At 41.8% G+C, this 16760-nt stretch overlaps 1 protein-coding gene across 1 annotated transcript in view; it reads left to right on the forward strand.

Annotated features, from left to right (window-relative positions):
• Positions 1–16760, forward strand: part of RFC1 (replication factor C subunit 1) — a 191754-nt gene that overhangs the window by 84533 nt on the left and 90461 nt on the right. Inside the window, exons 5-6 of the mRNA XM_075346966.1 lie at positions 13508–13731; positions 13839–13916. Of these exons, the coding sequence (XP_075203081.1) occupies positions 13508–13731; positions 13839–13916 (302 nt within the window). The remainder of the gene's footprint in view (positions 1–13507; positions 13732–13838; positions 13917–16760) is intronic.

Here is a 16760-nt window from a genome sequence, read left to right on the forward strand (position 1 = left end):
TTACAATTTATTATTTTATTTTTTTTCCACTTTTTTACTTAGTCTCTTTATGGGATGTTTGTTAGAATATGCTGCTGCCGCTGTCTAACAGCCTTGCTGTAGATTGTCATTTGAACTTTTGGTTACCATAGCAATGATTGGGTTCCTGTGATCACTTTGCGAGGTCCTGATTGGGTGAAAGAGAGCGCACTCCCTCTCCCAGCCCCCTAACTGCTGCAATCTATTGGGGGAAAGGGCAGAATCCCCCCCCTTCTTTTTCAGTATATAATATAGTAAAATGAACGGTGTCCTTCAGAACTAAATCTCGCTTCCCAAAAAAACAAGCTTTCATACGACTAGGTCAATGAGCTTGTGATCACTACTTGCATCCCTTGCTGTGAACAGGTACAGTAATTGAAATAGGTAATTGTGACGGGGGTGTACAACAGAGCAAAGGATGGACGAGGCCGAGGGACGATCCAACAGGTTTATTCACAAGAACACTGGAACAGCACACGATAAGTCCACGTACAACAGATTCGGGGGCCCTTCCCGACAATCCTCGGACCGGATAACAGAGCAATCGTCCTTACAGTAGTCCAAAGAGTTCCACACAATCCCACGGGCCGCCACACAGGCCTAGCTCCGTCCGTGTCCACAGCCACCCAGGCTGGAGCTCCTTCTTCTCTTTAGTTTCAGCTCACTCTGAAGTTACAAAAAGGAAAATGCATTGTCTGGGCTGCTTGACCAGTCCACCATGTTTGTTCAGGGGGTAGGGGTCACACATCCTATCATCAATGGTTTGGTCCATCACAGGGCTCCAATATGTCTGCCAGCCACAGTAGATGAAGGGATCCCCTGCTGTAAAGAACAATGACTATTCCTTCACTGGCCAATGCAATTACAGATTAGATACACAACTCTGGAAAGAAGAGGACAGGCTATTTACATAATCACATTAGATGCCAAGACTACAATTGTATGAGAGAGACACATTGAGACCAGTAGCTCCCCCAAGAAAATACATGAAATACAACTAATACAACCAGGGAAATATACATATCATGACATAGTATCACAGCATATACAGTGAGAGGGTAAATTACATCTTCACAGTAATCTTCTGGAGAAAAGACAGAGTGTGTATACAGAGTAATTAACAAATAGCTTGACGTTGATGGAAGGGCAAACTTTGACTGTGTAATGCTGGGTTCACACACGACAACGACGTCGCTGTTAAGTCACCATTTCCTGTGACGTAACAGCCACCTTACATGATCGCTAGTTAGCTGTCAAACATGTAATTTTAAGCAGCGACAGAGCAGCGATCATAGTGACCTCGACGGTCGTTGGGACGTGTCACACGCGTCGCTGTGCGACGACTCAGGCCTTGATAGAGGCGGGGTGTTTAACCCTAGACATGTTTTGCGTTACCTCTTTTCACGCCCCTCTGTTCCAATTGGTGATCGCTACAGCGCCTTTGCGTTGCCTTTTTCACGCCCCTCTGTTCTGATTGGTGATCACTACAGCGGCGCCTGATTGGGTGACCGTGCCAAACAAAGGAAGACACAAAGAACGGCACACTAGCGACACCAGACAGAAACTCTACTACGTGGAACAAAGAATGGAACTTAAAGAATGAAATCACTGTAATGCCTTCGGCAAGTTACCCAATCGGAACGCTGATATGACAACCAATCAGAGTCGTGGGGGTGTTGTAAAATACACCGCAAAAACACGCCCTTGTCCATCGCGACCGTCGCTGCTGCGGTGTCAGACGCAAGGATGCATGTGGCGCAGCGGGATAGCAGCGATCAAAAAATGACCTGGAATATTCAAGAGCGAGCAGCGATCTTGCAGCAGGCGTCTGATCGTTGTTATGTGTCACACACAGCGATGTCGCTGTTGAGGTCGTTGCTACGTCACAGAAAATGGCGACTTAGCAGCGATGTCGTCATCGCTGTGTGTGACACCACCATAAGTACGAATTCCCAAAGAGGTGCTAATCAATACAAGGTGAAGATAATTGCCCCTAAGTCACACAGTACAGCCGCATATCAAAGACCTCACATTGCAATGGAAGTACAATATTGATCGGTCAACATATTCGCATCTGTGGGTAAAATTGCTAAAGGTTTGGTAGCTGGCATCCCACAGGAATGCAAGATCTCTCTGAATTATGAATATATCATAGTCATGTGAGGTATGTATAGAATTGCTTGAAGGATTTTCAGAAGATAACAGCCATATTGTTTCTCTCAGAGGTTCCTGGGGGAAAATATGACCCAAAGCAGAAATGAGGGCTATCTGAGAGTTGAATCACCATCATTTATCCATTGATCCCTCCTACTTTTGCTGAGTGAGGAGTCTGGTTAAGACCCTTTATAAAATCTTATCTAAGGAATCTCATTGTCCGACCCCAGGAGAAGCAATGATTGTTGCAGTCTGACCATATTTCCCACGGCATTGAAGTCCACCAGAAAACTCTCACAGATCGAATTTGTAATATGCACAGTTGAAACCAGACGTTTACATACATTGTCTAAAAAGACACATCTACATGTTTTTCTCGCTATCTGACGTGAAATAAGGATATGGAGAGAAGGTATGCACACCAGTGACTATGTAAGGGGAATATATGAAAAGCAGAAACTGCTGTGTGAATACTGACATGAAAAATCCAAGAGCTATTTGTAAGAATGAAAATGTGAAAAATGGAATCTGCATTACTGCCATGAACATATGAATAAAGAGAAATGTAGCTATTGAATTGATCAATGCAACAGAGCCCCAACACTACGCCAAAGTATTTCTCTACGTTGGGGTCTTGAGTGAAATCAGGATAAACCTTATTTATATTTTCCAAATACCAGAATGAGAGAGAATGTTGTAAGGCATTTTTATTACTCTGGAAAGTCAAAAGTTTACATAAATTTCATTCTGTTTGGTACCATTGCCCTTAAACTGTATGACTTGGGTCAAACATTTTGGATATTCTTCCACAGGCTTCTCACAACAGTTGGTAGGAAATTGGGCCCATTCCTCCTGACAGAACTGGTGTAAGCGCTCCATTTGTAGGTCGCCTTGCTCGCACCGGCCTTTTCAGCTTTGCCCATAAATTATCAACAGGATTGAGATCAGGGTTTTGTGATGGCCACTGCAAAACATTAATTTGTTCTCCTTAAGCCACATTGTATCCAGTTTGGCAGTATGCTTCGGGTCATTGTCCATTTGGAAGACCCATTTCCACACAAGCTGCAAGTTCCTGGCTGATGTCTTGAGATGTTGCTTCAGTATTGCCGCATCATCTTCTTTCCTCATGATGCCATCTATTTTGTGAAGTGCACCAGTCCCTCCTGCCGCAAAACAACCCCACATGGTGCTGCTACTCCTGTGTTTCACAATTGGGGCATGCTCAGCTGATTGTCAGCCTATTGTGATAGGTGAGTGGCCGAGTGAGTTTTGGAAGCAGAGTCCCTCTTTGAAGTAACGTCCTAGGCACACCTGTCATGAGTGAGTGGCATTTGTGGCAAATTGGTGGGCAGAGGTAGTGTTGATCCTGACAAATTGGTGGGCAGCGGTGGTATCTTTCTTGACAGTGAACAGAATAAAAAATATATTGCTCCTGGAAGAAGTAAAAAAATGCAGTGAATAGGGGTTAAAATACGATGAAACCTCTAAAAGTACAACTTTTTCAAGACCTTGAATGACGTGTATGAGTTTGCGTCACACCATACTCTGTAGTGCGGCATGCCTTTTTTAATCTGAAGGCCAAGGTCACATTATAGTAAAGTGACATGTAGCAATATTAATTGTGTGCTACCTGTAAAGGTGCCTTCACCGTGCTACGCTGTGTTCAGTTACAGTGCGACGGTAAAAGTTCCCAGCGTGCGGTTCACAGAGTTAATCTTCATAGTTATTAGGTAACAGGAGTTTGGCCATTGGTCAAGGTTGTCTGGCGGAGGAGGGATGGATCTATTTTGTTGATTTATTCACTCAAGGTTACTTTTACCCAACTGTGGGTGAAGGGTCTGGCTGTTCAAAAGATTGCATGTTTGATGGTACTTGACATTTGCAAAATGTTTTTGTTTATCGGAAAGTGATATTATATCTATCTAATTAATAAATATACATACATACATACATACATACAGCTCCGGCAAAAATTAAAACCACTGCAAAATTTGTCCGTTTTTCGGATTTTTCTCTTTATAGGTATATTTTTGAGTAAAATGTAAATTGTTCTTTTATTCTATAAACTACTGGCAACATGTCTCCGAATTTCCAAGCAAAAAATTTTGTATTTATTTTCTGAAATTGAGAAATGGTCAAAATAACAAAAAAAACCAATGCATTGCTTTCAGACTTCAAATAATGCAAAGAAAACAAGTTCATAATCATTTAGAAACAACTATACTAATCTTTTAACTCCGGAAGAGTTCAGAAATCAATATTTTGTGGAATAACCATGATTTTTAATCACCGCTTTCATGCGTCTTGGCTGCTTTCCACCAGTCTTTCACACTGCTTTTGGGTGACCTTATGCCACTCCTGGTGCAAAAATGTAAGCAATGCTTCTTTGTTTGATTTCTTGTGACCATCCATCTTTCCTCTTGATTACATTCCAGAGGTTTTCAATGGGGTTCAGGTCTGGAGATTAGGCTGGTCATGACAAGGTTTGGATGTTGTGGTCCTTCATCCACACATTGATTGTCCTGCTGGAAAAAACAGTCTTCAGAGTTGGGGAACATTGCCTGAGGAGAAGGAAGCAACTGTTTTTCCAGGATAACCTTGTATGCGGCTTGATTCATACGTCCTTCACAAAGTTTAATCTGCCCAATTCTAGCCTTGCTGCAGCGTCCCCAGATCACCGATTCTCCACCAAATTTCACAGTAGATGCAAGACACTATGGCTTGTACGCCTTTCCAGGTTTACGTCTAACCATTAGATGACCAGGTGTTGGGCAAAGCTGAAAAGGACAATGTGTCATGCCACACAGCAAGGTCAATCAGTGTGTGGATGAAGGACCACCACATCATGGCCAGCCCAATCTCAAGACCTGAACCCCATTGAAAACCTCTGGCATGTAATCAAGAGGAAGATGGATAGTCACAAGCCATCAAACAAAGAAGAACTCCTTACATTTTTGCACCAGGAGGGGCATAAGGTCACCCAAAAGCAGTGTGAAAGACTGGTGGAAAGCATGCCAAGACGCATGAAAGCTGTGATTTAAAAATCATGGTTATTATTATTTACAAAATATTGATTTCTGAACTCTTCCTGAGTTATAACATTATTAGTATTGTTGTTTCTAAATGATTATGAACTTGTTTTCTTTGCATTTTTTGAGGTCTGAAAGCAATGTATTGTTTTGTTATTTTGACCATTTCTCATTTTCAGAAAATTAAATACAAAATGTATTGCTTGGAAATTCGGAGACGTGTTGCCAGTAGCTTACAGAATATTTACATATATATCTTTTTTTATCTGTTTGATTGTTGGATGTTATTATTGTATGACCTCAGGTATAATGACAATTTTTTTTTTTTCGTGCTCAGTATGGTAAATTCAGTTCCAATATAGAAAGAAAATCTAATTACTTGTAATCATGTTGCTATTTTTATATTAATGTCCATATTTAATGGAATATACCCTTATGATAAATAATCTCATGAATGTGTTAGTTAATATATACATGTCTAGCATGTGCTTTACTTCTACATACAGAGGACCCTCGCTTAACGAGTAACCCAGTTAGCGAGTATTTCGCCTAACGAGCAAGGATTTCTGTAAATTTGTAACTCTGTTTACGAGAAAGCCTTGCTGTACGAGCAAAATCCTCACCGCACACACTTCCGGTTCCGTACATCCACCGCGCTCTAACCCGCTCTTGCAGTCTACACAAACACACACACAAACACGCACACACACACACACATATATTACGCTCACCTTACCTTCCGTTCCCTCGCCGGCTCCTGGGACTTGCATGTATCGGGTAACTAAGGCGACCGATGCCGGACCTTCAGCTCCCAGCGCGCTGACATCAAAGGCAGGAGCCGCTTGCCTCTGATTGGCCAGCACGCTGCCTTTTGAGTAGCGGCTGACAGGGGAAGGTCCTCCCTCCACAGGATGTGTATCCGGTAACCGTCGCGATGAGGGAGGAACTTTCCCTGTCAGGCGCTACTCAAAGGTATTGCGCTGGCCAATCAGAGGCAAGCGGCTCCTGCCTTTGACGTCAGCGCGCTGAGTGCGGAAGGTCCGGCATTGGTCGCCTTGGTTATCCGATACACGGCTTGTACGGGCGAACTGCAAGTTCCAGGAGACCGGCGAGGGAACGGAAGGTAAGGTGAGCATAATCTGTGATTGTGCGTGTTTGTGCATGTTTGTACGTGTTTGTACGTGTGTGGAATGGCACAATAGGGGACCAGGATGGGACATTTAACAAGTTGTGGAACGAATTGTCTGCATTGCAATGATTTCCTATGGGAAATCTTGCTTTGCTGAACGAGTAACTTAGTTAACAAGCACAGTCCCAGAACGGATTGTTCTCGTTACCAAGGTTCCACTGTATTTAAATCCCACAAAGATTTTTACAAGAAATATGTGGTTTTTGGACGTATGTATTAGATTGTTCACAGATCCAACAAGATCATCAGGATCTTGTGTTTTCATAAGAATAATAATAATATTTTTTTTATTATATTATTTTTTATTATTATTATAGCGCCATTTATTCTATGGCACTTTACCACTGAAAAGATTATACATCTTAGGGACAAGTACAATCATCATGAACAATATAGAGCACAGACTGGTATAGGAGGAGAGAGGACCCTGCCCACAAGGGCTCACAGTCTACAGGGGATGGGTGAGGATACAGTAGGTGGGGGTAGAGATGGCCGTGATGTGCTATAGTGGACTGAGGGTTACTGCAGGTTGTAGGCTTGTCAGAAGAGGTGGGTCTTCAGGTTCCTTTTGAAGCTTTCTATGGTAGGTGAGAATCTGATATACTGGGGTAGAGTATATGACCAGCTTTACTGCTACTCATTATCCTGAGTAAGTCTCCTAAAAGGGAACCGGTCAATAGATTAATGCCTTTTTAAACTACAGTCCCATTCGCAGCCATTTCACGATTTACTGTTTGACCATTTCCTTGTCCCCTTATCAAACATTCTTTACCAAGTAGCTACCCCAGATGTCAAACCTTGTCAACTCTCATACACACAAATTTCTACCTATGCAAAAAAAAAAAAAGAAGACATTATTACATTAAAAGAGATCCGAGGCAAACCTGACTGGTTTCGCCTTTTGGCTTCTTCAAAGGATACCTGGGATAGAATTACACTTAATGTATGTACACAGTCTTTTTCAGAAGGAAACCACCTAAAAAACCTAAATGCTGAAAAGCATGAATGTATGCATTTCTATGTAAAAACAACTTGCTCCTCATATGTTCAGGTTTTGAAAAGGTTTTGAAAAGGTTTTAACTGCGTTAGGTTTCTAAAAACTCCAAGCAGTTAAAAGAAGTGACATGTCAATTCCTCTGTTTTCCACTTACACTCTGTACTTTACATTGCAGATCAGTTGGAAGACTTGGAAACCCCTGGACTTCTTTTGGACTTTTTTGCCATCACCGGTGCTTAAAAATGGTGGTCGAAGGGATAGGAGCAATCTCGATACTTACCTAGTATCTTGCTTGCTTGCTGGAACTGCTCTTGCGGTCACTCACTCTTCTTCCGGGGCCGCTCATTAGCCTCATGCATATTCTCTGCTTTCACCACTCACTGGCGTCTGATTGGCTGCAGTCAGACCCCGCCCCCTACACAGCGCCTGTGATTGTGTGATTAATTTGTATCATAGACCCTGTCTGCCAGTCTATCGTGGTATAAAAATAAATAAAATTGGTGTAGGATCCCCCCATATTATGATACCCAGCATAGATAAAGCCCACTGCTAGTGGTTGCAGCCCCCAGCGCTTATCTTGGCTGTGTATCAAAATAAAATGACGTACATGTGGGTTTGGGATTTTTTTTTCCAGTTTTCTTAAATAATTAAAAAAAAAACCAACAAACGATATGCGGTCCCCCACAATTTTGATACACAGCCATGTTAAAGCACAACAAATGGGGGCTGGTATTCTCAGGCCGGAGAGACCCATGCTTTTTGCCCCCCCAGTCTAAAATTAGCAGCCTGCAGCCACCCAGGATTGTTGCATCCACTAGATGCGACCGTCCCGGAACTTTACCCGGCTCTTCCAGACTGCCCTGGTGTGGTGGCAAGCTGGGTAATAAGGAGTTGATGTCAGCCCACAGCTGCCACTAAGCCGAAGATTATTAATGGGTGGCATCTATGAGACTCCCCATCATTAATCTGTAAGCAAAAGTCAGTAAGCCCAAACACCGAATAAATCCTTTATCATGGCTGTATATCAATATTAACGGAAGTCGGGTTTTTTTGTTTGTTTGTTTTTTTATTATTTAAAAAAAAAAAATAAAAATGCATGCGGTTCCTCTTATTTTGATGAACAGCCAAGATAAGCGCATGGCTGGGAGCTGCAGCCTGTAGCCGTGGGCTTTATTTATCCTGGCTATCACCATCACTATTACCCTATGCTAATTATTTTTACTGATTAATTTTATTTGTATACCACGATGGACCCGCAGACAGGGTTTGTGATTCCAACCAATCAGATGCTGTCTAGTGGTGGGGTCTGACTGCAGCCAGTGAGAGACGCTGGTAAGCGCGGAAAGCGGTGAATATGCATAAGGCTAATGAGCTGCTCCAGAAGAAGAGTGAGCATCTGCGGGAGCAGTTCCAGGTGAGCCGGAGGGTCAGTAAGTATAATGCGCTTGCCCCTATCCCTTCTACCACCATTTTTAAATGCTGGATTCTTTTCCCCATATATTTATATGGGGACCAGCGTCTAGCCAGATACCTGGGATCAATTTCAAGCCAGAACCGGGTTGTTTTGCTTTTTTTTTCTTTTTTCCAAATCCGGTTAGACCCACTGATGCCAGATATCTGTGAGTACGCCCATCACTATTTTACTAAAAAATAAAACAAAAATACACAAACGCGGTAAAACGCATGCATTTTTGGGATGTTTTTCGGCCAGAGGTACGTTTTTCACTGCATAACATAAAACTGCAGCGTGCGCACATAGCCTAATGGCTGCTTTTTATCTTTGCGCTTGTTATCCTATTATATTTGCCTTCCAGGATCTATTGAGCTGAGCCTTCTGAATATACCACATCACTTGGCTGCACTTCTTCTAGTCTGTGTTTATACCATTATTTAGCAGTTCCTGTATTAAAACATTGATCTTTTATGGCTGCGGATCTCTGTCCTCTCTCCGTCCGCCGGCACTGTGATCTAATATTGCAGGCACGGTGAGAGCCCGAGGACTGCATTACATGTGCCGGTCAGTGGTGCATCATTAATTAGGATTTCATGGCTGATATTATCCTCCAGATTGATGGTGTAGGTGTTGTACACAATATTACTTCATGCGTTATCATTATTATCCTGTTTATCCCTCTGGTTAGAAAATTAATATTTATTGCTTTGAAAAGAGGTCAACTACAAAGAATGAGATGTTAGACTGTTTACGTCTTTTGCTCTCTGGTTTCTCGGCTACATCAGATCTAATTGGGTTATAATTAAAGCGCTATTCCAGGAGGTTTCCGTAGACTGCAGCCTGAGATGGGGCTTCTACATTGTATTTGTTGTATATTGTGCCTACCGGTGCTCCAGTGGTGACCAAAGCATGTTAGGTCAATGTCAGCCAACTGCTCACATTTTCCTTCTGAGCCCCCTTTATACTCTTACACAAGTGGCCCACTTGGGAAAAGGAGGATGGGGGAGTAAGGGGTACTTTGCACGTTGCGACATTGCTACTGTGATCTCGTCTGGGTCAAATCGAAAGTGACGCACATCCGGCGCCGTTAACGACGTCGCAACGTGTAAAGCCTAGAAGCACTGATGAACGATCGCAAAAGCGTCAAAAATCGGTGATCTGTGTAGTGTCGCTCATTTCCATAATTTTGCTGCAGCGACAGGTACGATATTGTTCCTCGTTCCTGCGGCAGCACACATCGCTGTGTATGAAGCCGCAGGAGCGAGGAACTTCTCCTTACCTGCGTCCCGCCTGCACTGAGGAAGGAAGCAGGTGGGTGGGATGTTTACGTCCCGCTCATCTCCGCCCCTCCGCTTTTTTTGGCCACCTGCTGTGTGACGTCGCTGTGACGCCGCATGATCCGCCCCCTTAGGAAGGAGGCGGGTCGCCGGCCAGAGCGATGTCGCAGGGCAGGTAAGTGCGTGTTAAGCTGCCGTAGCGATAATGCTCGCTACGGCAGCTATCGCAAGATAGCTCATCTGCGACGTGGGCGGGTACTATTGCGCTCGGCATCGCTACCATCGGCTAGCGATGTTGCAACGTGCAAAGTACCCCTAAGTCACTGCCAGATATGGTACTTCTAGCAAAGTCTTCCCCTCCCCTGCCCCCCCAACCTTTGTATGAGCTTAAAAGATTGGACATGTTGAAATTCAACATGCCCAACCTTTTTTTTTTTTTTTTTTATAACTTGACATCTCCTATTAGAAGATATTGGACACCCCCATACAAATTACTGTGAACCTGTACAACAAACATTGGCTATTTGTACGACAGTAATTATATATTTATGGTGGTAATTTTCCTCTAGGCTCAAGCTCTCTTTGAGATTCTTTCTCCCCGATCTGTAATATAAAGGTCTGTGTACGACCCTCTCTTTTCCTGCTGCCATCTTTAAAACTATGCAAATGGAGGGTGAAGGCCTCTGACAGAGTTTTTGCTGATCGCTCAGCTTATTTAGAAAGCTACGTAATGGGAATCTTTCAGGGGTTTTTGCTATTTAAAGAGGTTGTCCACTACTTAGATAACCCCTTCTCAATCCCTGTTTCCCCCATTAAAGTAAAAGCACTTCTATACGCAGCTCTGACTTCATTTTGATGTACAATTCATCCGAAGGATGGGGGAGTGAAGCCAGTGCTGAATGGTCGCAGGGCTTGTGTGACACAATAACGTCACGTGAGCTTCGGGAGAGTAAGTGCCGATACTGCTGAAACTGTGTCGGCACTGGAGGTGAGTATAAGTAATTTTATTTTAACGGGACGAACACTCTGATTTAAAAGGGGTTGTCCAAGCAGTGGACTCTTTAATCTGAGAACAGCATAATGTAGGTGTTGAGACCTAATTCCAGGGATGTCACTTAATCTGTGTGCTGTACTTTCATTACAATGAATGTTTTATCGGCAGGAGATTAACACTACAGGACTAGGTCTCAGGTTAGGGTCGCACAACAGTGTAAAAATCGGTCCAATTTTTATCCTTTGGTAATCTTCAGATTTCATGATGTCTTGCACAGTCAAGGCATCCAGTGCCAGAGGCAGCAAAACAACCCCCAAAATACCGTTTGAACCGCCATCATTTTTTACTGAAGGTACTGTGTTCTTTTCTCTATAGGCCTCATACCATTTTCGGTAAACAGTGGAATGATGTGCTTTACAAAAAAATTCCATTTTTTTTTCTCCTCTGTCCACAAGACGCTTTCCCAGAAGTACTTTGGCTTACGCATGTATATTTTGGTAAACTAAAGTCTTACCCTTTTTTTTATGTCTGCGTCAGCAATGGGGTCCTCCTGGTTCTCATGCCATAGTGTTTCATTTCATTTAAATGTGACTGATCGTTCCCTCTGACACTGATACAACCTGAGCTTGACAGCTTGAATTTCTATGAAACTTGATTGGGGCTGCTTGTTCACCTTGTGGACTATCCTGCTTTGCAACCTACATTCATCAGTTTTTCTCTGCCATCTGCATCCAGGGAGATTAGCTACAGTGCCGTGGGTTGTAAATGTCTTGATTATGGTGCGCATCATGGACAAAGGAACATCAAGAACTCTGGAGATGGACTTGTAACCTTTTAAGATTGTTGATATTTTTAACAATTTTGGTTCTCATACAGCTAGCTCTGTTCTCTTTGTGTTCTCCATCGTTAGTGTAGCACACATAGACACGCAATGCAAAATTAACTCAACTTCTCCCCTTTTTATCTGGTTTCAGGTGGGATTTTCATATTGCCCATACCTGTTACTTGCAACATGTGAGTTTGAACGATCATCACATGCTTGAAACATGTTTACCCACAAGTTTGGAAAGCTGCCAACAATTTAGTCCTGCTCATTTTTTTCTTTTTCTGTGAAATTTTGTTCAGTTTACCTTTTTTTTGTGCTGTTCCAATATACACAAAGGAAATAAACGTGTAACAAAACCTGTGTAATTTCAATATTTTTCTTGGAGAAATACTTCCAACACTTTTGGCCATGAATGTATATAGTGTTTTTAATTTTTCATTGTCTGTTGGCTTTGTCTGCATTTTCCTTAAGATGTGTGTTTATAGGACAACCCCTTTAATCGTAGATGTGAAAATTGGCCACTCTTTGCTCTTATTTTCTTGCAGTCGCTCCCCTGAGTATTTTTTTAATTTATTTATTTTTTTTATTTTTATTTACACCTCGTTATATGGTTTAAGAGATATTGGCCTTTTATTTAGTGCTAACTTTTATGACCTTTACAGCGGTAGCGGTGTTGAAAAAAATTAGACTGTAAAAATTTGCATATTGGACTAAATAAAAAGACAAGAATGGTTTGAGGGATTTAAAAATTAAATGATAAACAGAATATTCAGAGTAAAGCGGGCTTTACACCCTACAATATATCTAACGATGTGTCGGCGGGGTCACGTCGTAAGTGACGCACATCCGGCATCGTTAGTGATATTGTAGTGTGTGAAACCTACGAGGGATTGTGATTGAACGAAAAAATGTTGATCGCATACACGTCATTCAATTACTAAAAATTGAATGTCTGGTTGTTCAATGTTCCCGAGGCAGCACACATCGCTATGTGTGACACCCCGGGAACGATGAACTCTGCTTACCTGCGTCCCGCTGCTCCCGCCGGCAATGCGGAAGGAAGGAGGTGGGCGGGATGTTTAAGTCCCGCTCATCTCCGCCCCTCCGCTTCTATTTGCCGGCTGCCGCGTGACGTCGCTGTGACGCCGAACGTTCCTCACACTCCAGGAAGTGGATGTTCGCCGCCCACAGCGAGGTCGTATGAACGGGTAAGTATGTGTGACGGGATTTAATCGTTTGTGTGACACGGGCAACAAATTGAACGTGTCGCACTTACGATGGGGGCGTGTCACATCGCATACGATATCGTATGTGTAATTGTAAGGTGTAAAGCAGGCTTTAGAACAAGAATAAAAGAGCAAAAAATTACCATTTTCGACATGTCAACAGCTCCTCTCTTAAAGAGGTTTTCTCAAAGTTTATTGTCTATTCACAGGTCAGTATGCTGCTATCATAATCCATATTACTTTGCTTGGGGTTGTGATATCTACTACAAAGTCTACTACGTGGTCACTTAAAGCATTTTTTTTTCTTACCAGTGTAAGTGTAACTTTTATTGTTTTCCTTTCAGATGAGGAAGACTTTGCCGTTTTGAAAAAGCCCCAGAAACCCAAAGAAAATGGAACTAGTGTTGTTTCTCCTCCATCAAAACCTCCAGCCTTTGCCAATAAGATTCATACACCAGCCAAGGTTAAAACGCCAGAGAAACGCGTCTGTACGTCAATGGAAGATTTTTTTGGATTGGGGAGCATTAAGCGATCTAACAAGAAGCTTGTGGAAACCAAGAAAGGAGAAGTAAGCCAGTCCTATAAACTGGATATAGTCCTACAAGTAACATGGGTGGACTTGAGATGATATTGTCTAGTTTTTTAAAATTTTACGGTTTGTTCTTCATCTTATAGCCTCATAGAAGCACAGATGAGTCCACACTGGATGATGAAGCCATTGCTAGACAGCTGCAACTTGCTGAGGATGAAGACGTGAGTAGAAACATTAGGCAATAGCATTTATATTATTTATACAGCATTTTGGGTGGTCTTCTATATATTGTGTACGGGATAGAATTTATAAAATGGTTAAAGAGGATGTCCACTATCTGGCCATCCCCTTTTTAACTATACTAGCCACCTTATAAAATATAAATAACAGATTTTATCCTCCTACGCTGGTGCTGTTGCAGCTATGTTGGCGCCTTGTCTGCTGAGGTACGTGTGATACTGCTATATCACTTTAGCCCTGCAGCTAATGAGAGCCTGCTTTTGGGCTCTCACTTTTTCCACTTGTCTGTTATTTGCCCGAGGCAAGTGAGAGTCAAAAGATGTTGCACGATCCCTGGTAGAAAAGGTGCCAACATTGCTAAAACTGCCCCAGTATGTAAGGCGAGTATCTGTTGTTTTCTATATGAAGTTTCGGCCAAAAATTGACCTTTGGGCCAGGAGCTTCAAGTTACCTCTCCAAATATGGCCCCAACATTTTAAAGCAGGTCCAGAAAACATGCCACTATCTATCATTTTAGTACCATCACCGTGCCTGTTATTGGTCTGTTGGGTTATATTTATGGGTTATGTCTGTGGTCAGCATTGATAAATACTAATGATATGATGTGTGATCAGTGAAGAATAGTACAAATACTTGGATTGAGCTGTCTTATGGACATTTGGATGTGATCGTCACCCTGTCCGGAGGCTTTATCCATATTCTTACTCATCTAATTTGGACAGACTGTCATGTTTCAGGTTCTGGCTTTATTGAACCCACTGCAAACTGCGTCCTAATCTCCTTTATTGTGGGTTAAGTATCGAAGTTTGGAGTAAGTAGGTTAGTTCTTTTCAAAGACCCGTGTCATTTCCTGGTGATTAAGAAAGTGATAAATCCCAGCCAAGACTAACACGTTTACATCTTGCAGGGACTTTGAGATCTCTGTGTTGATGGCAGATGGCCCGGAGCTAGGACATTCTTTATTGGGCATCGTCGCTGCCTGTTGGGTCATGATTGAGCATCACTATATAGATTTGTTCATGAGTCTAAACCGTCAATCTGATTAGAACAGTAAATTACTAAGCTGACGTGGAACAGCCATTGTTTAAGCCAATTCATCATTTGGTACAACCTAGTGATGCCGTTTCTACTTAAAGGGTAATTCCCACAATGACCATATTTTTCACAAAGCACAGTATTTGCATAACTATTGTTAATATACAATGCAAACCTAACCTAATAAAAATTATTGCACCTTTTTTGAGTTTTTCTTTTCTCCATCGTGATCTGTTCCTCTGTGCATCCAGCTTCACAGAGCAGAGATTAATGGTCTGTCCTTTTCTTATCTGCAAAAAACGATATTTGCCAGCAGGCACCCTGCTTCTCCTCAGTGCTGCAGGTCCCTTGCTTTTCTATGTGCTTCTGATTAGAGTGAGAGCTGGGTTTCAACATGGGCAATGTTCATTTCATTTTTTTCAATATCTGTTTTATTGAAAACTGTTACACAACAATAATGAATACCAAAGAATTCTTCATAAGTAAGGTGTTGCAATGTATAACTGCAAATCAGCGCAGATTTACAAATGGGGTTGTATTGGTGCACATGATTAATTCTGTTCTTACAGAAAGCTGACACCAGGTAATTATTTTGGGAATAACCCTTTAACTATGACAGTGTTAGTCATTTTTACAGCCAAGTTTGACACATTCCTGAATTTCGGCATGTGGAATATTATAAAGGCTTTGAGCTCCCATAAACTCGCTCATAGTTTTGTAGGTGTCATAGGAGACATTACTAACATACCCAATATGCAAACAGTATAAGGCATGAAATAAATGCCATAGATATTCAATGCCATAAAAGTAAGAGTAAATATTTATTGAAATATAAAAATTATACATATAAATCAAAATTGTACAAAAGATAAGTTAATTAGTGAGTACCAATGGTAACTTCTATCGGTGCCTGGCACAAGTACTCAATAATTAACCATTTTGATTTGTGTGTGGTCCGTGCCTGACATTGTCTGTATGGATGCTTACCTTACAACATATTTGGTGTGCTATGTTTAGGCTGTCACTCTCCTTTTTTTTTTTTTTTTTTTTTGGTTTCATTATTTTTGCATTGTCGTTTTTATATATATATTTTTTATGATACAATAGCATGCCTTTTCCATTTATCTATACCTCTCATATCTATGGTATTGGTTTTATGTTTTACACCCATTTTGAGTTGTAGCAGTTTCCAGCTGATTTTCTGGAGAGCCTGGTTGTTTGATTGCCATAGGTACAGTTTGCAGTTTGTTTTAATGCGTGTATGATGTGTCTTTGTAAAAAAAAAAAGTCTTTAGTTGTTGAACCCAAACTAAAATTTGAAATATATCATCACTTTGCATTCAAGTCCCATTAGGACCCATTTACACTGCCCAGTCCATGGTTGTGTCTGTTTAGACAGGCCAACCGCACTTCCATGCATTTAGCACAATTGTTAAAGGGAATCTGTCAGCAGGTTTTTGCTATGTAAGCTGAAGACAGTGTGCTGCAAGGGTTAAAACAGAAAATCCAGGGATGCCTATCTTGTTGTCTATTTGCTATGTTTGTTTAAGTAGCAAGACCATTATTGTTGCTCAGACTATGTCACACATATGGCAGTCCGGCACACACCCTGCTCTGATTGATATTTGTTAATGTACAATCTCTATTGAGTGTGAGCGGGTTAGCTCTCGCCTCTGCTTCGTGACTAAATCTAACAATTCTGATTTGTGTCACAATGGCTGCACCCAGTAATCTAAGTGATACATTGTTGGATTCAGGATCTCTTTGCCTACATCATGCTGCTCTCAGAT

The sequence above is a fragment of the Anomaloglossus baeobatrachus genome, chromosome 1, assembly GCF_048569485.1.
Source record: "Anomaloglossus baeobatrachus isolate aAnoBae1 chromosome 1, aAnoBae1.hap1, whole genome shotgun sequence".
Taxonomy (NCBI): Eukaryota; Metazoa; Chordata; class Amphibia; order Anura; family Aromobatidae; genus Anomaloglossus; species Anomaloglossus baeobatrachus.